At 39.9% G+C, this 25,953-nt stretch overlaps 1 protein-coding gene across 1 annotated transcript in view; it reads left to right on the forward strand.

Moving 5' to 3' along the window:
* The first annotated feature begins 580 nt into the window (after positions 1-580).
* PSMB2 (proteasome 20S subunit beta 2) overlaps positions 581-25,953 on the forward strand; it is a 38,011-nt gene continuing 12,638 nt past the window's right edge. Inside the window, exons 1-3 of the mRNA XM_081085598.1 lie at positions 581-783; positions 6,822-6,944; positions 9,070-9,140. Coding sequence (XP_080941724.1) covers positions 693-783; positions 6,822-6,944; positions 9,070-9,140 — 285 coding nt within the window. The 5' untranslated portion in view covers positions 581-692. The remainder of the gene's footprint in view (positions 784-6,821; positions 6,945-9,069; positions 9,141-25,953) is intronic.

Below are 25,953 nucleotides of genomic sequence, written 5' to 3' on the forward strand. Positions count from 1 at the left end.
AGTTAGAAACATCGATGAGAGAGAAACATCGATCAGCTGCCTCCTGCACACCCCCCACTGGGGATGTGCCCGCAACCAAGGTACATGCCCTTGACCGGAATCGAACCTGGGACCCTTCAGTCCGCAGGCCGACGCTCTATCCACTGAGCCAAACCGGTTTTGGCATGATTTTAGTCTTTATTCTTATATCTTTAACTCGACCATATTTTACTTTAGTGGAACACGTAAATAGGGCTACTCTTAAGTTTATTTTTCTCCAATCTGATTTGTAGGGAAGGGGTTTGGGGAGATATTTTACCAAGCAACAACCATCTAGGAACACACGCCTTTTTGGCATTCACATGTGCTCGGCACTTTACATATAGTGTGCGACTTCATCTTCAAGCGAATTTTAAGCTCAATTTTATAATTAAAGAAACTGGCCATACATAACGCAAATACCTGTACAGCCGGCATCGCAAAGCCCTCCAAGGCAAAGGTCAGGACTCGAGCACAGAATTGACTAGCCCGACGCCACGCCCACTTCCAAACTCTCGCGATAGTTGTACGTCATCCGAGAGCGCCGGTAGCCCGGGCAGTCGCGCGCCTGCGTAGAGTGAAACTGCGGTCAGTGGTGCTGTCTCACCGGTGCGGCCGAGAAGCCGGCGAGTCCCGCGTCCTGTTGAGCCTTCAGCCCGCGGCCTCCCGCCACCATGGAGTACCTCATCGGCATACAGGGCCCCGACTACGTCCTTGTCGCCTCCGACCGAGTGGCCGCTAGCAGTATTGTCCAGATGAAGGACGGTGAGCGGAGGCAGGGGACACCCGGCCGGGCCTGGGTGTAGGGGCATCCGGGCGAAGTTGGCGGGGTGTTGGGTGAACACCAGGGAGGTCCGGGAGTTGGAGCCCCGCCTGTCCTGATCACCACTTGCTTACTTTTTAGGATTAGGAGACTGGCAGCATGAGGTGGGATCATGGGCAGCGTGAGACTGTGGGACTAGAAACTTGGCTTTCTCTTCCGCTGCCTGTATCCTCCTGTGTCTCAACTCAGATCCTCCTTTTCCAGTTTTCCAGGACACCAGCTGTCCCGTTTTTCTTATATTTAAGTAGTTGGTGGAGCTTGGAGACTAGGGCCCTGTCACTTATTTACTTTGTGAATGCACAAGTTATTTCGCAGTGCCCCGATTTCCTCATCTGTTAAATCAGGGAGCATTTGAGATCCTGCTTCCTGGCAATTGTGGTCAGTTTGGCAGAAACAAACTCATAAAAAACCGTTAAATCACAAGCTTGTTGGGGGGATTGATTGAGTGAAAAAGTTTTGTGCAAATCCTTAGCACAATAACAAATACTTAGTAGTAATAACACTAAGCACTTATGTATCAGGCGCTGTTTTAAGTGATTTCCATTAATTTCATGTAACCTTTTAAGATAAGCACTATTAGATCGTCACTTTACAGATTTTAGTTTTAAGCTGTTGAGGTTCGGAAACTTGACTAAGACCACAAGTGGCAGAACCCAGGTTTGAACCTACCCAGTTTGACTCCATGTTTTGCACATAACTACTATATGGCACATGCTGTCTCCCCATAGTCAGTACTCAGTAATTGTTTAAAGATTTTTTTGGTTGATGATCTGTGAAATCTAAGAATGTGTTTTCGTGATTGACCAGAGACACGAAAGTTACTTTTGAAAAAGTATTATGCTTTAGCTCAGGTGATTTATTGTTCACTTGAGAAATAGATTTTGGGCCCTTTGCATTACTAGGTACTTAAGGGATACAAAGAAGAATAAGATGTGGCCCTTATCTTAAAAGAAGTTACAGTTGAACAAGGGACTAAGATATGTGTATAAATAATCGTAGCACAAGCTAGAAATGTATGCTGCATAAGAAGAGTGCAATCAAACTTCTGAGGTAGAGCAGACATAGAAGATATTTTTTTTAGGTAATCCAGAGTAAGAAGGGATCTTTCTGGTTCTAGAGATTAGGGAACGCTTTGAGGGCAGATAATAGTTCATTTTGGGTTTAAAGAATGAAAAATTACTAAATCTGCGGTTTCCTGAAGTATGTGAAAAAGGGTAGAAAGTGTCCATCACTGCTTTTGTAAGTGACAGGCATTTGATTGACATCACTTTGAGTGATGGAAAGAACCATGAGGGACTCTGCTTGATTTTTGGTCTTTCTGAAGAAGAGAGAGATCTGAAAGTGGTTTGTTAAACATCTATGTTGTGGATTGTTCCTCAAGTCAAATTACTATATACAATTGCATAACTAGTTTATAGAAGTTCTATTTATAAACCATTGTTCCCAAGGGAGTAAATTTGTCTTGAGAGTAAGTCTGTCCATTATTTTGACTACTAAGACCTTTGGCATGCAAGTGATGTTAGCATGAAGTAGTGTCTAAATAGAGCAATAACTAAGTACCTTTACAGGTTTCTAGTTTTGTTTTTTAATTTATTTTTATTGGTTTCAGAGAGGGAGAGAGATAGATAGAAACATCAGTGATGAGAGAGAATCACTGATTGGCTGCCTCCTGCATGCTCCCTACTGTGGATCGAGCCTACAACCTGGGCATGTGCCCTCGACTGGAATCGAACCTGGGACCCTTCAGTCCACAGGCTGATGCTCTATCCACTGAGCCAAACCAGCCAGGGCTACAGGTTTCTGTTTTTTTTTTTGTTTTTTTTAAAAATATATTTTATTGATTTTTCACAGAGAGGAAGGGAGAGAGAGTTAGAAACATCTATGAGAGAGAAACATCGATCAGCTACCTCTTGCACATCCCCCACCGGGGATGTGCCCGCAACCCAGGTACATGCCCTTGACCGGAATCGAACCCGGGACCTCTCAGTCCGAAGGCTGACGCTCTATCCACTGAGCCAAACCGGTTTCGGCAGGTTTCTGTTTTATTACAATGTATATTAAATCACATTGAAAAGTAGAATGTACTTTAACCCAGTTTACTAGTATATACACAGTACTTCTAGGTGTTATAAGAGATGCAACATATTAGATATAATCCATAGAGTGGTCTGAGACATTAAGAAAACAAGGAAATAGCCCTGACCATAGTGGCTCAGTTTAAGCATTGTCCCATGCACCTAGAGGTTCCCAGTCTGGGCGCATGCCCAGGTGGTAGGCTCGATCCCCAGTAGGGGATGTGCAGGAGGCAGCCGATCAATGATTCTCTGTCATCATTGATGTTTCTCTTTCTCTCTTCTCCCTGCCCCTTCTCCCTCTCTCTCTGAAATCAATGAAAACACATTAAAAAAGAAGAAAACAAGGAAATATATACAAGATGATTTTGTATGATAAAAGATATCACTAGTAAATATTAGGTTAGGTTTTTTTTCCCCTTTTCAAAAAATTTATTAAACTTATTGGGATGACATTGGTCAACATGAACATATAGGTTAGTTTTTAAATTGATGATTTTGGGAATAAGTCCTAGGGGTATTCAGAGAAAAGAAAGATCACTGCAGTGTGGAAGAAAAGTGAATTTGAGTTAATTCTTTAAAAATATTTAAAAATAATTGCAGTCAAATCAGTGTCTAATTTTTCATATGGTCTTTTCTGATATAATATTTTTTTGTGATAGCCCTGGCCAGTGTGTCTCAGTTGGTTGGAGCATTGTCCCATACACAGAAGGGTCTCAGTCTGGGCACATAGCCAGGCTATAGGTTCCATCTGATCGATGTTTCTCTCACATCGATCATTCTCTCTCTCTCTTTCTTCCTTTCCCTCTAAAATCAATGTTTTGGAATTGGCATGTGGACTTTTTCCTATCTTTCATTTCATGAAGGAATTCTTTCCTTTTTAATCCTTACCCAGGGATATTTTTTCCATTGATTTCTAGAGAGCGTGGAAGGGAGGGAGGAGAGGGGGGAGAGAGAGAGAGAGAGAAACATCGATGTGTCTCACATCAATTGGTTGCCTCCTGCATTCATCCCTGCTGGGGCCAGGGAACCTGCAACCAAGGCACAGCCCTTGACTGGGAATTGAAACCGAGACCCTTCGGTCCTTGGGCTGACACTCTAACCACTGAGCCAAACTGGCCAGGACTCATGAAGAAGTTTGTGCAGGGTAGGCAAGAATGCTGAAAATGAATAATATTTTGGAATTCTTTTTCTTCCAAGTATAAAATGAGAATGATACTTCCAGTTTTCCCAGAGAGTACTTGCTTATTAATGTGGCCTAATTCTTTAATTTGGTTATATGCCACATTTCATGTCTCTCTCCTGGCCTATATAGAATTGTTCAGAGTACTCCAACCCACACAGAATGCTCTTTTCTTTTTTTCTGAATTAGTTACTATAGCATGTATAATCGAACTACATTGGGTAACACTGAATTTAATAATATTGTACATGTACAGTTTTCTCACCTATGAGTTAGGTCAGCGGTTGCCAACTGATGGTCCGTGAGGTCTGAAATGTTGGCAACCGTGAGTTAGGTAGCAGAAAGCGATAGTGTTACCATTTTGCATGCTTGGAAACCATTTGCCCAATTTTAGAGTGTTGAGCCCAGATTATAACTATGTTCAATTGGGTTCTAGTCCAGTTGTTTTCCACAGAATTGTACATTGATGTTCATTTTGTTGTCCATTTGTTTCATGTATGTGGATCTTGTAAGTTCTTTAAGGACCAGAAATTCCCTAGAGCTACGTAGGCTGTTTTCTGCACAACTCAGGAAGCATTTAGCATCTATCACTTTTGTTTTTATATCTCTCTTCACTACTCACTGGACGGGTAATTGGTGTTTTAAAACATTTTTGGCCTTGCATTAGTTCATTTCAAAGTTGAACAGCTTTAGCATTTTAGCCTAGAATTTTAGCATCTATAATAATAAAAGCATAATATGCTAATTAGACCGGACAGCCGGACGACCTTCTGGATGAAGCCAGGGCTGCAAGGGCTGAGTCCCTTACACGAATTTTGTGCATCAGATCTCTAGTTTCTTCATAAATACTTTGTAAACAAGTTTCCCCCCAAAAAATAAGAACAGCTTTTTTTCTCACTATGAAAATAATGCAAATGTATTAAGTAACTAGAGGCCTGGTGCACAAAATTTGTGCTTCAGGGGGTTGTCCTTCAGCCTGGCCTACGCCCTCTCGCAATCTGGAACCCCTCGGGTAGGGTCCCTAGGCCTGGCTGGTGATCAGGGCCTATTGGGGCTTTCCTTCCCCTGGCTGCACCAGCTGGCCCCACCCCTGCCACTACCACTGTTTGCTGTCTGTGTGGCACTGCCACCCCCACCCCCACCACCATTCGCCTCCCTCTGCGGGCAACAGGCGTGGGGTGCAATTGCTTGGCTGGCCTGGGCCTCCCTCTGCAGGGCGATCGTTGGCCGGCCCTGCACACCCACCAGAGCGTCGCTGGCTGGTGGTCTGGGCCTCCCTCTTTGGGGTGATCAATCACAGAGCCCCTCCATTGATTGCCCTGCAAAGGGTGGCCTGGGCCTCCCTCTGCAGGGCAATGGCGGGACCCCCCAACCAATCACACCCACCTTGGCTGACCTGGCACCAGTGCCTGTCATAGCGTGGTCGCCTGGAAGATCGTCAGGATGGTGGTTCTGCTGTTCAGTCATTCGGTCGATTTGCATATTACACTTTTATTATTATAGATGTTTTCTTACAAAAATGACACATTAAATATAGACAGTTTAGGAAATACTGATAAGCAAGTAAGGAAATAAAAATTGACCATACTTTTGCTACTAGCAAGAACTTAGATGACAGTGGCATCTAATACTTCTGGTCCTTTTTCTTTGCAAAGATAATACAGCTATAGGTAAAATTTTATTTTTTTAAGTTTGCAAACTTTAAATCTCCTGTAGCCTGTAACAAAAGAAAAATGTGTTTGTTTAGGAGTTTCAAAGCAATTTGATATTGTCTACAAGCACTGGGTGTGAGTGTGTGTGTGTGTGTGTTTGCAAGGTTTAAGCCATATTACTGGTACCCACAACTCAAACACCTGCAGTAAAATACTGTATTTGACTGTAGCATTTTGTTCTTTAAATCCTATTAAGGGATTTTGACAATTTTAGAAGCTTTCAAACAGGAAACATGTCTCCCAGGGAAGATTATTCAGCACTATTTGAAAAATGAAAAGTGAAAGTGAGAGTTAAGATAGGCAGATTTAAGCTTTTCCTGAAGCTACGGACTCAATATGGAGTTTTCTTCCTTAGGCACTAATTGCTATCTGAATATTTATCTATCTAATCAGAATGAGTCTGGTTCACCTACATAAGATTAAAGTATTGGGATTTTTGAGATGTTTTAAAATAGCTTAGTGTTGCAATATTCATTACAATTTTTGCTTTGTCAATCATTTTAATTGTCTCTTTGCTTTGGAAATGGAGGTGGTTTACTTTTTAAGGTGATTTAGAAGGTGATTTATTTTTTTCTTGAGGTGGCTCCCTAATTTTAATTGTAGTACCAGTTCTTTTCATATATGCTTTTGTATGTGTGTAAATATAATAACTAATATTTGTATTTGTAGAGACATTTTAAGGCTTTGTAATCATGAGCCTAAAAATAGGGGCCCTTGGCTTGATTTCTTCAGTTTCTTTGATTGATTCTGTTCTTTGCATTTCAAATGCCTTTAAATGTTTTTAACTGTATTTTTAATTGACAGCTTTCATATATAGTCACCAACTGAAATTGACAATTAATAAAATATGCTGGTAGTTGTAACATGGAGAGGGAAAGTGATTAATACGGTTGCCCATTAAAGTCTGATTAGTCAACTTATTCAATGTAGTAATTGATAAATGTTTATATATTGCTCTATAATAGCAAATTTCTGATAAGGTAGTTTCTAATACTGTGTTTTTCTTTGAGCAGATCATGACAAGATGTTTAAGATGAGTGAAAAAATCTTACTCCTATGTGTTGGAGAGGCTGGAGACACTGTACAGTTTGCAGAATATATTCAGAAAAATGTGCAACTTTATAAGATGCGAAATGGTGGGTAACACTTAGAAAGTAGCTTTGGTTGGTTTGTTTTTAACTTTGAACTGAATTTTCTCTACTGGCAGTTCTACACATGAGCAGACCAATGTGGTCATAGGTTTATTTGAGTCTTCTTATTTTTGAAACCTTACTTAGACTCTTCTTCAGATTGTAAAGATTTTTCTATAAAAATTCAGAAAAGGGAAGCATTATAATTATTTTCCTTATCTCTAAAATGGAATTATAATATTAATGAATAGTATGTATGAAATGCTTTGTAAATTTAAAGCTCTATGTAATTGTAGGAGTTTTACTATGTCATAAAAGAGTCCTGCCTTGCCTCTTCAGCATGTTTTTGTCTAGGAAGATAATTACGTTTTTTGTGAGATGTTTCGTGAGTTCTCTTTGGGGCTTATAAACTTATCCACTGGGAAAGCCCCCCTATCAAATAGTATTAGCCACTAGCCCTTTGATCCAGGAACATTTATAGTGACACTTTAGCAGAAAGAACCTTACTTCCAGTTGCTTCACAGTTGAATAACACTTTATACACAGCACTGGTATAATGTGGGTATAATGTGGAGCTGTGAAGGGACTTAATTTCACTATAATTGTATGACTAGATATCCATTCGTGTAGTTTTTTAGGCAGCAAATTTAGCATCATGTATTCAATTCATAAATATTTTTGAGGGCCTCATCTATGTTAAGCATTCTGCCTAGTACCACAGAGAATTCAAAGATGAATAAGGCTCAATCCCCACTAGTCAGGAACCTAAAGCATGTGTACTTAGGTTTAAGCAAGTAGAATCTTTTAAGAATTATTTTTTAGTGGTTCTACTTTATGCCTACATGGCAGGTGAAGGATGCCAATAATGTTTCTGAACTACAGTAGTTACAACAGTACTTAACTGTCTATCCTGGGAGAGGGAGGAACAGTAAACAAGAATTGAGAGAGTTGTTTGTTACATAGGTTTTAGGATCTGAAGTCTGAATAAACAAAAATCACATGTGGTTAAAATTTAAACTCTTTAAACCCTTAAATTACCTATCAAGCATAGTTTTGTGTATGTCACCTTACATAGTAATTCTTATGCATATTTAAGTTTAAGAACTGAGCTAAAATAAGGGAAAGAGAAAAATCTATATGCTGTGGTCAGGCATCAGACTTTTCTGCCTTTAAGATAACTGTCAAATCCTTAATTGTATTTAGGAGATTTGGTGGAGAATTGGAAAGTATTCCTGCTTGTCCAGAGTTGCTTCCATTATGATTTAATATGAACTAGTAGATTTGTGAGGATGAAATTTATTAATATATGTGAAAGCTCCTAGCATAGACCCTGAAGCATAACTGTTCAGTACATATTTGTTAAAATTTTAATCTAAATCTTCCTGATATGACATTGTTGTTTAAAATGTTGTGGGGAATAATCTAATCACATGCTGGAATCGAACCTAGGACCCTTCAGTCCGAGGGTAGATGCTTTATCCACTGAGCTGCCTAGCTGGTTTGGTTCAGTGGGTAGAGCGTTGGCCCCCAGACTGAAGGGTCCTGGGTTTGATTCCACTCAAGGGCACTTGAGTTGCAGGCTCGATCCCCTGCCCTGGTTACAGAGCGTGTGGGAGACAACCAATCGATGTGTCTCTCTCACATCGATGTTTCTCTCTCTCTCTGTCTGTCCAGTTTTCTTCTACTCTCTGTAAAAATCAATGGAAAAATATCCTCCAGTAAGGATATTTTTTTAACCACAACAAAAAATTTGGCATCTCAAGACCTCTTTCCTGTTTTTTCCCAACACCTATGTATTTGTATTTTTTTTCCTTCTACAGAGGAAACCACAGTCTGTTGATAAATAAATAGCTTAAGCAAGGCTGTTAATTTGATCTCACACAGAATAGTTAAATGTCACCTTGGTTCTGTTTTGTATCCAAGAATTACTGTCAGTACTAATCAGCTATTTCACAACTGTTAGATGGGGAAAAGGACAAGAAGTAAGATTGTACTCTTTATTCTGTGTACTTTATATATTCTCGAGTGTACAAAGGGTGGTAGACTATAAGAAAAGGAGTAGTGGAATGATTTGGGGTACTGTTATTCCTTCTGCTTTACTATAAGTATGACTGTTTATCTCTTGTACCAGGTTATGAATTGTCTCCCACAGCAGCAGCTAATTTCACACGCCGAAACCTGGCTGACTGTCTTCGGAGTCGGGTAAGCAATATAGCAGGCAGCCTGGGATAAGAGCAGAAAAATCTGTGCTTCTTTTATATTCCATTATATATGAGTAGTACTTTTGCCATTTTTTGGCTTTCCTGAGCCCTTCCCATTGCTACTCATTCATTATTTAGTCTTTTTAGATTTGTTTTCTCTTTCTATGTGGTTGCTAATTAAAGCCTAGAGAGCAAATATAGCCCAGAGAATTTGGATGGTGCACACTGACATGAAGTCCTGTGATAGCTTTTTAAAATTCTTCTCTTTTTGTAAAATACGGTTTTATTGACTTTAGAAAGAGAGAAACATCATTTGGCTGCCTCCTACATGCGCTCTACTGGGGATCGAGCCCAAAACCAGCAACCTCTTGATGTATGGGACAATGTCCAATTAATTGAGCCACATGGACTGGGCTTAAAATTTTCAAACTATTTTTATAGCAAACCATGTTGCTTAATTCCTGTGGTTGAAGATCCCCACATGTTAGTGGAGATGAAATCTTGAAAATAATAATGGAAATTTTATCTTGAGGTTGTCTGTGTCTTTCTATGACTGTTCTTGCCAAAGCACACAGAATTATTTCTCCTCGCTCATTGTGGCCTTGTTGCTATCTCATAGTTATCTTTGTTCCATCGATAGCATGTTAAAAGATGCAACATTAAGTTAGGGATTGAATGCATTAAAGTTTGTGCAGGATGTGCCAGGAAAGTTCATATGATTGCTAAAGGTGTGTGTTATTTCCTTCCCACAGGGACTAAGTGAATGGAGCCTTACCATGTGACCTTACCCCCTGTGCCTATTTACTCAGCTATGAAATCTAGATAACTTCCTAACCCCCCAGGAATGTTAGGAAAATGAATGCTTGTAGATCATAATATTTAGCATTCATATGACTTTTGCTCAAAGCATTTTGCTTAATAATTTAATCTGCTCAATATTCCACTGAGATACATAGTGGTTAATTCTCTATCACTGATACGGAATGGAAGGTACAAAGTGGCAAAGGGACTAGCTCCAAGTCACATAGTGTTGGCAAAGCTACACTAATGGTGCCATAATTACTTGACCGTTCTGCCTTAATCAGCTCCTTGGTTTTTCAGTAGTGTTTCTAAAAAAATTGGTGCTGTTCATATTTTTTATTAACGGTTTCAGTTATCTGCACTTGCTTAAGCTGAGTTATGACAGACATCTAAACAAGTACACATGTTATTTTTTTTAAGTTAACTTATTAACTTAAACCAGTTTAAGTTAACTTATTATCTGTAAACCAGTTTATTTTCTAGTGCCTAATAATACTGGATTGAGGGATTTGTGCAATATGAAGGATCATAAAGTTTAAAGAGAAGCCAGAGACATGATGGGTTGGGAGGAGGAGACAGTTTTATATATTTTGTTTTATCTGGGTGAAAGGTCAATGGCCTTTTCTTAGTCACTCCTTCATGAGAAAGGAAAATGGGTCAGATCTGATTTCTTTTGCTACCCAGAAGTTCCTGTAAAATTCATTAGGGTATGCTGTGGGTTTCTGTGTAAAATATTCCTTTGACTTGTCAGGCAGAACTGGAATAAGAATTCTAGCTTTGGGCACAATAAATACTTTTTCATAAATGCTGCACATTAAGTGAATTAAGCTTCTTTTAGAATTAAGATAAGAGTGGCGATGTGCTTCATGCAAATGTAGTGAATCCAGTTAATCTCCTAGCAGAAATGTTTGATGTCTTAACAAACAAATATTCTGTATAGACAGTGACATAGGGCTCTAGTAAATATTGACTACCTCTGCCTTGCATTTCTAGGTCCAATCCCTGCTCCCCCACACTATATCAAAATAGGTTATTCTAAAATATGAATTTACTAGTTGCCTGGTGCACAAAATTTGTGTACATTAAAAGGGAATTAATTAGAGGAAATATTTTAATATTGTTATTTGCCCTTTCTCTAGAATAGAAGTGTCAGTGATGAAAGAAAATTAGTAAAATGTATATGAAAATCTTCCTCCTGTCAGATCTGGGGTGCACCACGGGACCCAGAGTCAAGTCCCCACCTACCTGCATGTACCTCGAAATTGCACAAGACCCAGACCCAGCTGTCCCCACTCCCCTTTAGGTCCTCCGGCCTGGTGCCAGGCAGGCTGCACGGCCTCAGGTCCCCCGTGGCTGGGGGCACAGCCTCAGGTCCCCCGCCCTGGCCTGGTGCCACACAGCCTCAGGTTCCTGCTGATGGCTCGTTACAGCTGATTATGGGAACCCTGCCTCTGCTGTGGGCACAGCCATCTTGTGACGGAATGATGGAGTGAGGGTCAATGTGCACATTACCTCTTTATTATATAGGATGGTTTAGTAATTTTATTCTGGGGAGAAAGGCAATGATAGTTTTCAGTCTTCCTGATAAGTGCAAGGTCATTAGATTTGGAACATTTACACAGTCACACCAGTTAGGACATGAGATTTATTTAACATTCATAACTTTGCCTCTATAGCTGAAATTGTTAGATTTCCAGTTAGTCATATGTGTGTTTCCTATGGGAGGACATTTATTTATCATAGAGTACATAATCTTATATAAACTGGTTCCTTAAGAGGAAGGCAGGTTAGCATGGTAGTTAAGTATAGTCTCTAGAATTAGACTGCCTGGGATTAAATGTGTACTCACTGACTTGCTGGCTGTGTGTCCTTGGACCGATGCCAAGCTAAATTTTCCTACTTACAAAATAATAGCATTACTTCATACAATTATTATAAATATTAAGTGGGGCCCTAGCTGGTTTGGCTTGGTGGATAGAGCGTCGGCCTGCAGACTGAAGGGTCCCAGGTTCGATTCCGGTCAAGGGCACATGCCCAGGTTGCGGGCTCGATCCCCAGTGGGGGGCGTGCAGGAGGCAGCCAATCAATGATTCTCTCTCATCATTGATGTTTCTATCTCTCCCTCTTCCTTCCTCTCTGAATCAATAAAAATATATTTTTTAAAAAATAAATATTAAGTGGGATAATCATGCAAAGCTGTTAGCATAGTGTATAGCATATACATCTAATTAATAAATTACTTGCTTTTTTGTTGCTGAAATACTTTATTTCTCTAAAATATATTTAGCTGACACCGGTTTGGCTCAGTGGATAGAGCGTCGGCTTGCGGACTGAGAGGTCCCAGGTTCGATTCCGGTCAAGGGCATGTACCTGGGTTGCGGGCATATCCCCAGTGGGAGATGTGCAGGAGGCAGCTGATCGATGTTTCTCTCTCATCGATGTTTCTAGCTCTCTGTCTCTCTCCCTTCCTCTCTGTAAAAAATCAATAAAATATATTTTTAAAAAAAATAAAATAAAAAATAAAATAAAATATATTTAGAGAAAATAGAAATAAACCAACATTGATAATCTATTATGTGCTAGACTTTGTTTTAGATCTACTCAGTCCAGTGTAGTCATATGTGGTTATTTATATTTAAAACAATTAAAGTTAAATATTTAAAATTTACTTCCTGGGTGAGGGTCTTCTGAATTTTGAATGAGGTAAACTTTTGTTTCTATAAAAAAGTATTTGTTCCTCAGTTACATTAGCCACTTTTCAAGTATGCAATAACCATATGTGGCTAATGGCTACCATGTTAGACATTGAAGATAGAGAGCATTTTTATCATCATTCTCTTGGACAGTGCTATTCTAAGTAGTTATATTTGTGATCTTATGTAATGTTTATTATGACACCGTAAAATGAGTATAATTCTCATTTTACTTACAAGAATACTAAGGCTGGTTAGTAAAGAGGTTAAATATTTCTCTTATGTATCCAGATATATCAGGGCACAACAGACTGAGAGGTAAGATTCTAAGTTCAAATACTATTTTATACTCTCTTCTATATTAGTTATTGAACTAATGTTTGTGCATATGGGAAAACATAAAATGTTCAGTTCTATTAAAATGCCAAGCTCTCCATATAGGATTATGTGGCTAAGGTATAGATATGTACCCATTGTAGGTATTCAATAAATTTGCCAAATAAATGTCATCCAATTAGGTTCCCATATACCACTGAAAGTTTTATTGTGCATTCATACACTGGAAGGGAATTTTATTAACCTGTTTTTAATGAATGGATGTTACTTCATGAAAGAATTAAAGATCTGAGATCAGCAGGAAGAGATAAAAAACACAGATTCAGGGAAATATAAAGAGTCTTCAGTTTAGTTCTTTTTTAAATGCATGTGTACATTCAAGTTGGTCTGTTCCTGGTTAGATCCTAAAGAGCAGGAAAAAGCGCTAATTAGGCTTTTGCTATGGGTTTGACTCCCCAATTTTGAATATTTATGAGGCTTTTTTGAGCATAGGTTTTAAAGGCAAATATGCCAGATTCCAGTCTCTTCTCTGATTCATACTGTTTGTATGATCTTGAATAATTATGTTTGCTGAGTTTCACTTTTTCATCTGTTAAGAAGGAAGGGGTGATCAAGTGTGACAAATTAGGAGAACTGAGAATTAACCATATATATATATATATATATATATATATATATATAGAGAGAGAGAGAGAGAGAGAGAGAGAGAGAGAGAGAGAGAAGAGGAGAGACTATGCAAATTAGGCCAGGACGCCATAATGGGTCACAACCAGACAGGAGGAGGTTGCACGGACAGGTGAGGCCTGGAGCGGAGGAGGAGACAGACACAGGAGGGGCTGCCTGAGCTGGTGCAGCGGCTCCAGCGGCCCAGAGTGGACTCAGGTAGGAGGCCAGGGGGTGCCTAAGGTGGAAGTCAGGGGCGGGTCCTGGCTGCCCTTGGCGTCAGGCCTGACTCCCGAAGCAGCCTGTGGGGTGCCTCCTCGCATGGCGGGAGGCGGGGCTCCTACTTGCGCAATTTCAATTGCGCGCTGGGCCTCTAGTTGGTTTAATAAAATATACTTGGAATGAGTGAATGATGCCTCCTTGGAAAAATAGTAGATATTTAATAAGTGACTCCATCATTTAAGAACTGCTGTTTGGGTTTTTAATAGGATTATTTTGAGAATTTTGTGATGACTTTTAGGGATAGTTCACACGAGGCTTGTTTAAATTCTCATTATTTGATTATTTGGCTATAAAAAGGAGAGTGATAAGCAATGGGGCCATTTGTTGCTTAAAATGAATTATGTGGCACATTTGGTATAGCCCATCTTAATGCCTTAAAATTTTTCTGTTATTATCTACCAAGATCTCTATTTTAACATATGTGGAGACTGAGATATGAACCAGTGAAATCTAATATCCTTGGAGAATGTCATGTTTGTGGCAAGGCTTAGAGCAGCGATTTTCAACCTTTTTCATCTCATGGCACGCATAAACTAATTATTGAAATTTTGCAGCACACCAAAAAAATACATTTTTTGCTGATAGGATAAAAATAGGTATACTTTTGATTCTTTCACACTGAGTGGTTATTATTGTGCTGATTGTTGTCATTCTTTAATTTGACAGCCTAAGGGAAAAGATGTCAGTGCCTCTGACAAAATAACTAGTTAGTGCATGTTGTACAACTTCTTTCGGCACGCAGTGTGCCTCTTGGGGCACAGATTCTGCTGGCTTAGAGCAGAATGCTGGCCTCCATTGTGTGTAATCTTCAGGGCTTTCCTACTGCTACTCACTGGCCAAAGTATTTTCATAGCACTTTTTCTGAAGTGCTAGGTGAGCCTTTAGTAATTTGTCTTTTTATAGGGCTAGACTTGTAAATGATTAGTAAGTAAACAATAGAAATAGTAAGTTGGAAAAACATATCCAGCCTCGTATAGTGGTTTTTAAATTTTATTCAATGAAGCTGCCTCAGGAATCTCACCAAGGAAGGCCAGTGTGGCAAAACTTCAGTTCTGCTTCATATAGATCAACTCAACTTGTATCTATTTTATGTATTAGGATTCCGTTCATAATTTTATTTGAAAAAGTGGCTTCACTATCCCCTTCCCATCAAAGGTTAAAAACTAGTGGTATAGCTGAAAGAGCCCTGCTCCAGGAGGTTAGCACTAGCTCTCCTGCAAACTAGTGGAACATCTTAGGAGAAAGAAATAATTTGATTGGATAATTTTTTATGGTTTCTTCTGCCCCTCCAAATAGTATGATTTAAAGATCTGCTGTCAAGACCATAATTAGACTTGAATTTGTTTTGTTTTGTTTTTCAGTGAAAGGGAAAGAATGTGTAGGATAGAATTTCAGGTATAATTTATTTCCAGAAGTGACCATGACTTGTCCCAGGACTCTGGCCTGAAGTTAAGTGTGTTTGGTCTAGTTAATAGGCATGTATAGTGTGCTCCTATCCTGGAAGAATCCTATTGTTTTGAACCTTCTATCTGACCACTAGCGTTATTGTCCTCTTGCCTTTGGTGGCTGGCACAAAGACATCGTCTGTTTATATTGGTATAGTGAGGTCATGTGACCTTAAGAACAAATGGCCCAGGTGAAACTTGACTTTTTAGGTCTTGTCCCCTAAATACCACCAGCTTTTGTTACATGTGATTAAAATGTCACTAACAAGGCTAATTTCACATGCTGTTTGGCAAATGTGGTTAGCAGGATGTGACATGACACAGCACTGCCTTCTTCCTCCCTGTGCCATCTCCCTTGAGGCCTTATCTCCCCTACTCGCCCCTGTCTCACCCATGCCCAAGCTTCCCTTCCAGCTCACCTGCTCCAGATGGGCTGCACAGTGGGAGGACACTGGCAAAGGCAGATGTGTTTATTTTCCGGAGACAAAATGTTGTGCTGCCGCAGATGGCAGTGCCTTGAAGCAAATGGCAGCCTTTGACGCTGCTGCCACATAGCCTGGGCATCTTGACAGACAGAGCTGGCTTACTTTTGGTGATGGGGAAATTGAAAAAAGAAAATCAAGATGCTCATCATAAAACTCATGGAATTTAGTACAAATAGAATTCTGTTAGTCCTGGAGAGCAATTTTCTTTTCCCTGAGACTACAGTTAGTATTTTCACAATGGGCCAAAAGTTATATGTCTGTTAATTATTTTTGTCTCGTAGCCCTAATAGGACATAAAGTAAAAATTGAAAACATATGGCGATGTTTAGGTGGGTATTCAGTGATATTGCAAAAACACTTGTGCATCCCAGGTCATATCTCACAGGAGTCTCGTAGGATTGGTGGTAGGTCATGTCTGCCCCATTGGAGATACTGTTCTATTATCCAAGGGCCCAGGGACAAATGTGCCTTGAAATTGAGATGCCTTGCCGAAACCGGTTTGGCTCAGTGGATAGAGCCTCGGCCTGCGGACTGAAAGGTCCCCGGTTCGATTCCGGTCAAAGGCATGTACCTGGGTTGCAGGCACATCCCCAGTAGGGGGTGGGCAGGAGGCAGCTGATCGATGTTTCTCTCTCACCGATGTTTCTAACTATCTCTCTCCCTTCCTCTCTGTAAAAAATCAATAAAATATATTTTTTTTAAAAAAGAAAGAAATTGAGATGCCTTAATTAATATGACAGTACTTTATGCTTACAGTGTTTTTCTACCAAGAAGAATAAGAATTCTGATAGCTGCCCTTTTAAGCAGTTTGCTTATACTGTCATTAGGGCTTGACATAAGATATTTAGGAAGATAAAGACTTACATGTTGAATCATTATACTTGTCTCTCTCCTAAGAAAAAATGGCTTAAGAAGATTCTTCTTTGAAAGTTACTGGCTTTATCAGGAAACCTTTTATTTCCTTCTTTTTAAAAAATATGTGCTGTTTTTCCCAGCCCTAGTGCTGATAGAGTTAGGAGTTTGCAGGTGTAAAGTCCTCCCCCTCCCTTTCCCCATCTCTCTCCAGGGGGTTATATGTGAGAAGGTGTTGCTTTCTCGCTCAGAGAGCATATATGTGCTACCCTGTTGGATGCCTGCTGTGAGCAGAGAGAACCCCTGTTCTGGTTGAATGGAATGATGCTATTGGGTGGCTGGGATTATGCAACCCCATAATGCCAAGTATCCACTTAAAGCATCTTTCCTACCCACAGTGGAGGTAGAGCAATATAGGTAATTGGTCTAAATTTTTATTCTTTTGAAACTTGTGTCTTGAAAATTATATGATTTCCTATCATGGTATGGGTTAAGCCAGGAGCAGCAAAGTACTGAGTCTGCTTAGTAAAAACATACTGTTATTTTATTCATTCATTCATCACCCAAGGATATGTTCTTATTGATTTTTAGAGAGAGAGGAAGAGAGAGAAACATCAGTGTGAAAGAGAGAAACATCTATTGGTTGCCTCCCATATGTGCCCTGACTGGGTTAGGTTTGTGCCCTAACTGGGAATCATCCTGAAACCTTTCAGTATACGGGATGACACTCTTAACCAGCTGAGCCACCTGGCCAGGTAACATGCTTGTAGTTTTTAAATGTTTGCCATTGGAAGTTCCAGTTTACATGAACTTTTTTTTTTTTAATATATTTTATTGATTTTTTTACAGAGAGGAAGTGAGAGAGGGATAGAGAGTTAAAAACATCGATAAGAGAGAAACATCGATCAGCTGCCTCCTGCACACTCCCCACTGGAGATGTGCCCACAACCCAGGTACATGCCCTTGACCAGAATCGAACCTGGGACCCTTGAGTCCGCAGGCCGACGCTCCATCCACTGAGCCAAACCGGTTAGGGCTACACAAACTTTTAAGATTGCTTTAAACCAGTATCCTGGCCTGTGTGGGCATGCCCTTACACACTCACAGATACAAATATACATATACCCTGGCATCTTGGTGCCTCTTTATCTGCCCTGGCCCAGAACCATGCAAGGATATGAACTCAGGGGCTGATTCCAAAAACTCTGTGAGATTTTCTTTATTCTCTCCTAAAAAATAAGTATCTAAAATGGAAGACAGTGGGGTCTTGGATGGGGAAAGTGTTGACTGTTTTGTTTCTTGACCTGGGAAGTAGTTACATGCATATTCACTTTATTCCTTAAACTGTATATGTATATTTTATGCATTTTTATATGTATGTATTATTTCATTTAAAAAGTTTAAGAAAATAAAAAGGAAGGGTTAAAGGGCATGAAAGCACAACATATTTTTTGAAAAAGTTAAAAATGAATAAAGTAAGTTCATGGAGTACTACTTAGCTATAAAAAAAAGAAAATCTTAACTTTTAGTGGCAGCATGGATGGATGTGGAAATTATGCTAAGTGAAAGAAGCAAGTTAAAGACATACCTTAGGATCTTACTTATATAAGGAATCTAATCAACAAAATAAACAAAATAGAAACAGAAGCATAGTTACATAGAACACACTGGCAGCTGTTAGAGGGGTGGGAGATTTAGGGGCTGGGTGAAAAAAGGTAAAGGAATTAACCAAAAAATATACATGTATGACACATAGACACGGACTACAGTATAATGATAGCCAGAGGGAAAGGAGGGTGGGAAGAGGTGGAAGTGGACAAAGGGAGGATAAATGGGGATGGAAAGAGACTTTCCCTAGCTGGTTTGGCTCGGTGGATAGAGCAGACTGAAAGGTCGCGGGTTTGATTCCGGTCAGAGGCACATGCCTGGGTTGCGGGCTCGATCCCCAGTGGAGGGTGTGCGGGAGGTGGCCATTCAGTGGTTCTCTCTCATCATTGATGTTTCTATCTCTCTCCCCCCTCTTCTTTCCTCTCTAAAATCAATAAGAAATGTTTTGGGGGGAAAAAAAGGAAAGAGACTTGACATTGGGTGGTAAGCACATGATACAGTGTGCAGATGATGTTTTATTGAGTTGTACACTTGAAACCTGTATGGTTTTATTAACCAGTGTCTCTATAAAAAATTCAGTAACATAAAAATAATTAAATTTAAAAAAAGAAAGTTAAAACTTAAAAATAAGTTTAGATTTACCTTTATTTTTGAGTATAGATGGTAAAGCAAATAGGATTAGCTAGACCAGAAAGAAAAGTGAGAGGGAATAGTAATTATCTGTGATTCTTTCTAAACTAAAATAACCTGCCAGAATTTCACATTTCCCTTTCTCATCCTAATGTGTGCCATTCCCTATAATTGAGAAGTTCCATCGGTGCTGATATTCATTCATTCATTCATTCATTCATTCATTCAGCAAATCTACAGCCTGCATTGTCCTTAGGGCTATAGGAAGCAGAGGTGCAAAGCTCAGTGTGAGCCTTCAGGATGGGGAAGTAGAGAAATAAACAGTTATTGCAGAGTGACAACTGCTGTAATAGCCATACAGATGGATAGGTGCTCTGAGAACAGAGTCTAACCTGAACCTTGAAGGACCAGCTGTCAGTAAGGCAAAGATGAAACAAAAGGGAAAACTGAAAGCATAGACCAAGGAGGTGTATAAGAGAATGTGTTAGGGTTAGGCACAGTGGTTTTCTAATGATGTTTGGGGCAGGGTCAAATAGTTCTTCTCTGAGACTCCTAATTTTTAATCTGTTTTAACTGGCAGGGTACTATATACAAATCAGGACTCTACTGATTGAATAACAGACATAAGTAAATGTCTTTATATAGTTTTTATTACATAGCTAACATCCAAAATAAAGTAGTTTGTTAAATGCAGCTGAGGTTTTTAGGGGAATGGTAAGAGATTGAAACTAGAGAGGTCGTCCACGTTATGAAAACTTCAATGAAAAAGCTTTATGCTAACCCTGGCCAGTTGCTCAGTGGTTAGAGCGTTGGCCCATGGACTGAAGGTTCGTAGGTTGTATTTCAGTTCATGGTCCGTACCTCAGTTGCAGGCACAATCCTTGGCCGGGTTGGGTTGCATGCAGGAGGCAACCAATCAATGTAAGATCGGTGTTTCTCTCTTTTTGTCTCTCCCCCTCCCTTCCATTCTCTCTAAAATAGAATCAATGCAATAGAAATGCCTGGGTGAGGATTAACAAAAAAGATAAAGCTTTATGCTAAAAGTAGTGGGGCTCTCTGGAAACTTGTTGGCTGTGAAGGGGTTCACATCAAACGAAATTTAGTTAGACCATTAGCTGCTCTTTGGTAGAGCTTTTGGGGAAAGAAGCAGGGAGACCAACGAGGAGCTTCCATCCATCGAAGAAGCAGGAGTAACTTGTGTTGAACCTAGGTTGCTGATGGGGAGCACTGTGTTCTAATAGAGGGGGCCCTAAATAGTCTTCTCCCCAAAATTTCCTTAATAATCTTCATCTAGTTGCTATGGACATCTGAAACATATACAATCATATATAGTCTTTTTTTCCCCAGTGGATTTATTTACTTGTCTGCTTATTTTTATCCTCACCTGCGGGTATGTTTTTATTGCTTTTAGAGAGAGAGGAAGGAAGAGAGAAATATTGATCGGTTGTTTCCCCTTATGTGCCCCAACAGGGACTGAACCCGCAACTTAGGTATGTGTCCTGCTCAGGAATTGAACCCGCAACCTTTTTGGTGCCTGAGACCATGCTTTAACCCAGCGGTCACCAATCTTTCAGACCTCACGGACCACCAGTTGGTGATCGCTGCTCTAAACAACTAGCCAGGGCAGCAGATTTATTTATTAACTCAGGGAGATGTGTCAGCACTGATGTTCAACATAAATAAATACTCATGGGCATGTTTAGGATGTATAACTTAATATATGCCTTGTGTAGAAAGCATATCTTCTGCACTTGAATTTTTGAGAACTGCCTTAAAGGTATATGGAATCTTAAATTTTCCCTGGAAACTGTCAGCTCATTAAAAAGAAGAATTCAAGTGGCCTTGTTGCAGACATCGTGTTGTTGGTTTTGCCATTGCACAATCAGCAATTTTATTTTGATGTTATTTGGAGAAAACAGTATTTTTGATTAGCAAGTAAAATTAATGTAGAAAACAAATACTGTGTTAACTAGTTGGTATAATAAGGCATCTGTGCCATGTTGCATTTCAACTCATTAAATTTCTAAACTTCTAATTACAATAAGATTACAACTTTAATAGGAGAACGTTCAAACTTGGGGTTAGTCATGGCTTTAGAGAAGTAAAATTTACAGAAATTTTGGAATTACTGAAGGGGAACTCTAAAATACAGTTTTTCTAAAAATTGAAATATATACAGTATTTATTTATTTTTGCTCCTATAATTCAGATTCAGTTAACATTTATTAGTCACTTACTACTTAGTAGGCCATCTTCCAGGAACTTTAACACAGAGAGCACTTTTCATTTTTCACAGCTATCAGGCAAGCAGTATTATCTCTTACATTCAGGTGGGCACTCAAGGCTCCAAGGCCAGGTGACTACCTTAGGTAACATAAATATAAAGTGATAAAGGGCCTAGCTGGTTTGGCTCAATGGATAGAACGTTAGCCTGCAGTCTGAAGGGTCCCAGGTTCAATTCTGGTCAAGGGCACATGCCCAGGTTGTGGGATCGATCCCCAGTTGGGGTTGTGCAGGAGGCAGCTGATCGATGATTCTCTTTCATCATTGATGTTTCTATCTCTCTCTTCCTCTCCCTTCCTCTGTGAAATCAATAAAAATATATTTTTTTAAAAAGTGATAAATGCACATTTGATCTCAGAGCTTCATTGCTTTTTTTCACAAAAACACATGCCTTATCTTACAACTTACAGCATCTAAAAATCATAGGTTATTCAAATAATTTGAAGGGTGTTTTTCAAATTTTTAAAAATGTTTTTATTGATTTCAGAGAGGAAGGGAGAGGGAGAGAGAAATAGAAACATCAATAATGAGAATCATCAGTCACCTACCTCATGAACGTGCTTACAGGGGATCAAGTCCGAAACCCCGGACTTGTGCCCTGACCAGGAATTGAACCATGACCTCCTGGTTCATGGGTTGATGGTCATCCACTGAGCTATACTGGCCAGGCTAAAAAGTATTTTAACTTTAAAGTTTAAAATGTTGATTGTAAATGCAGGAACATTCCTGAGCTTAAGTTCAAGAACTCAACCATTATAAGAATTTTTGCCAGTGTGTTAAGCAAAAACATTCAAACATAAGTTAATCATTATTAAAGAAAAATGAAGACTATTTTTACATTATGATTTTTGTATCTGCCAACATCAAACAGATATACTAAATATACTTTCAGAGAATGACCTAAGGCAGAGAAAAGAAAAGGGAAACCTTGGTTAGACAGTCTCACTTTCTAAGTAATGTTTCTTTTATTTTGTTTTGGGCTTTTGAAAATGAAAGGTTTGCTTCATTTGAGACACATTTGCTCCCTCTTTTTCTCAATTTAGTGTGAAAATTTATAAACATGGGCCAGTTTGGTTTTTAGTGCTACAAAAGATAAATGTATCTGAAACAGGAGAGAGGAAAAAAAGCCAGACAGTTTAACTTAACTTTCTTGTTGTGAAGTTCATTATAGTTTTCCAATCCTGATCAGTCATAGAATTAATAGGACACTGTTTTCAGCTTCCAGATTCATAGCTTACTAGTTCACAGTCTTAGAGGGTAGCCTTCCTGCTTCATCTGTCTTTTTTTTCCCTTTTTTAAATTAAATCTTTATTGTTCAGATTATTACAGTTGTTCCTCTTTTTTCCCCCCATAGCTCCCCTCTACCCGGTTCCCACCCCACCCTTTACCCTTACCCTCCCCCCCCCCACTGTCCTCATCCATAGGTGTATGATTTCTGTCCAGTCTGTTCCCGCACCTCTCACACCCCTTCCCCCCGCCGAGAATAGTCAGTCCACTCCCTTTCTATGCCCCTGATTCTATTATATTCACCAGTTTACTCTGTTCATCAGACTATTTATTCACTTGATTTTTAGATTCACTTGTTGATAGATGTGTATTTGTTGTTCATAATTTGTATCTTTACCTTTTTCTTCTTCTTCCTCTTCTTAAATGATACCTTTCAGCATTTCATATAATACTGATTTGATGGTGGTGAACTCTTTTAGCTTTTTCTTATCTGTGAAGCTCTTTATCTGACCTTCAATTCTGAATGATAGCTTTGCTGGGTAAAGTAATCTTAGTTGTAGGTTCTTGTTATTCATCACTTTGAATATTTCTTGCCACTCCCTTCTGGCCTGCATAGTTTCTGTTGAGAAATCAGCTGACAGTCATATGGGTACTCCCTTGTAGGTAACTGACTTTTTTTCTCTTGCTGCTTTTAACACATTGTATGCAGGAAACATATTTATACATTTTACACTGACTGGTAGTAGAGCGCTGGATACGTATTAATACTTTTTTCAGACTAGCGGTAGAATGTGGGTAACGTATAAGTACGTTTATTTTTATACTTTTTATGGCTCTAAAGCAGGGGTGGGCAAACTTTTTGACTCGAGGGCCACAATGGGTTCTTAAACTGGACCGGAGGGCTGGAACAAAAGCATGGATGGAGTGTTTGTGTGAACTAATATAAATTCAAAGTAAACATCATTACATAAAAGGGTACGGTCTTTTTTTTTTTTTTTTTTAGTTTTATTCATTTCAAACGGGCTGGATCCGGCCTGCGGGCCGTAGTTTGCCCACGGCTACTCTAAAGGGATGCTAACATGCAGATATACGCATTCCAAAGGACAAAATTTGGGTCTCTAACACATACAATGGTGAATTATGTATGTACTTCCAGGTATAACGGTAATCAATCTATTCAACTGCAAAAATGGCCCACGCCACCTGTTAGCACGTGATAAAAACTACCCGCAAACAATGTGTTAAGATTCTCTCTTTGTCTTTTACTCTTGGCATTTTAATTATGATGTGTCTTGCTGTGGTCCTCTTTGGATTCCTTTTGTTTGGGGTTCTCTGTGCTTCCTGAACTTGTGATTTCTTTCACCAGATAGGGGAAGTTTTCTGTCACTATTTCTTCAAATAGGTTTTCAATATCTTGCTCTCTCTCTTCTTCTGGCACCCCCATAATTTGGATGTTGGTACGCTTGAAGTTGTCCCAGAGGCTTCTTACACTATCTTCATATTTTTGAATTCTTTTTGCTTTTCTGGTTGGGTATTTTTTGCTTCTTCGTATTTCAAATCTTTGACTTGATTCTTGCAGTCCTCTAGTCTGCTGTTGGAACTCTGTATAATATTCTTTATTTCAGTCAGTGTATGCTTAATTTCTAATTGGTCCTTTTTCATATCCTCGAGGGTCTCACTAGATTTCTTGAGGGTCTCACTAAATTTATTGGCAGTTTCTAGAAAATTCGTGAAAAACCTTAAAAGTGTAGTTTTGAACTCTATATCCAGTAGTTTGCTTTCCTCCATTTCTGTTATTTGTGACCTGTTTCTTTGTCTCCGCATTTTTTATGCTTCCCTGTGTTGATAGAGTGGCTTTGTGTGTTAGGTGTCCTATAGGGCCCAGTGGCTCAGCCTCCCCAATTTCCTGAGGTGGACACTCTTGGTGCACCCCTTTGTGGGCTTTGTGCACAGTCTTGTTGTAGTTAAGTCTTGATTGTTGTAGGTATCACTGGGAGGAATTGACCTCCACGCCAATTGACTGTGAGAATCAGCTGTCTCTGCAGTGGGAGAACTTCTGTGCTGGAGACACCCTTCTGGGGCAAGACTTGCTTCAGTGGTGCTTTGGTGCTGACTGAGTCTACCCCCTGAGTGTGTCCCTTATGGATCTGAGGAGTTGTAATCTGGATGGTCCCACTCTGACCACTGGGTACACTGGCTCCTGGATCTCTAAGGAGGTGCTAATTTAGCCTCTGCCTGAGACTACCCAGCAGGAGCTATGGAGAGATCTGCAGATTCCTCTTCTTTGTGGTTTGGAGGTGCCCAGATGAGGCCCAGCTGTGAAGCAATGCAAGCTGCTATGGGGCCCTGGGCCTTCTTTTGGAAGTGCTGTGTCTCTGACCCAGCTGCAGTTTGTTAGGTAATTTTCAGATTGCAAGGGCCAGGCCTTTCATATGCAAAAGTCTCTGCTCACAGCTTGGGTGGGGCGGGGTCTCAGTGAATCAACAGGGTGAAGCAAACAGCTATGGCTGCTCCTCAGTCCTACCCTAAGAGGCCCCACGTCTCAGTGTCCCGTGGTAATTGCTGCAAGCACCTCAGAGAAAGCCGCCCTCAAGTTCTGCCCGATGCCAGACAGTCCAGTTTTTCCCCGCATGAGTCTGGGTCCCCAGAGACTCACCCGGAACTGCAGATCAGAGCAGTCAGGAGCTTGAGTCTCCCTCCCAGTTGAAAAAGACAATCGTGTCCTCAGTTGCCAGCCCTTTCCACGTGTGCCTCCATACCTCTGCACTTTACTTCCGCACCGCACCTCTTCTGAGTCTCAGTGTGCTTTTCTGTTTCCTTCTAGTTGTAGAATTTCCACTCAGCCAGCCTTCCTGTGATTCTGGATGATATTTGTTTTGTCTTTTAGTTGTGGTTTTGAAGTGGTTGTGCAAGGCAGCAATTTCAGGTGTTTACCTATGCTGCCATCTTGGTTTCTCCATCTTAATTTCTCCATCTGTCTTCTTTCACATCTTCACCTGCTCTCTCTCCAGTCCTACCTCTCACCTTTCTCACTCACAATCTCCTCTTCATACCAAATCACTTGCATTTCCCCTAAGCTGCTCTGGTTTTCTCTAGTATTTGTGCCTTTGTCCATTCCACCACTTTGCTGATCATTCTCCCCTAAATATACTTCCACATTTCCAAATGGCATTCTTCAGAGACACTTTCTCTGTACTTTCCCTCACACATACATCACCCACACTCAGCTTTGTGTTCTCAAGGCAATCTGGGAATACCTCTGCCAGTGTCCCTTTGTATTTGTTTTCTTCATTACCTTCCACATGTAAACATAGGAATGTGTGTTTGTGTAAATGAAACTTTTATTTTTTTCATTAACATTTATTATTAAATTCTTATCTTCTGAAAGAGATATTTTTATTAGCCCCATTTTCCTGATGAGGAGATGGAAGCACAGACAAAACAACAAAGTTCCCAGCTGGTAAGTGGAAGGGCTAGGATTCGAACCTTGCAGGCTGAGTCCAGAGCCA

This window comes from Myotis nattereri (genome assembly GCF_964212035.1).
Source record: "Myotis nattereri genome assembly, chromosome: 3".
Taxonomy (NCBI): domain Eukaryota; kingdom Metazoa; phylum Chordata; class Mammalia; order Chiroptera; family Vespertilionidae; genus Myotis; species Myotis nattereri.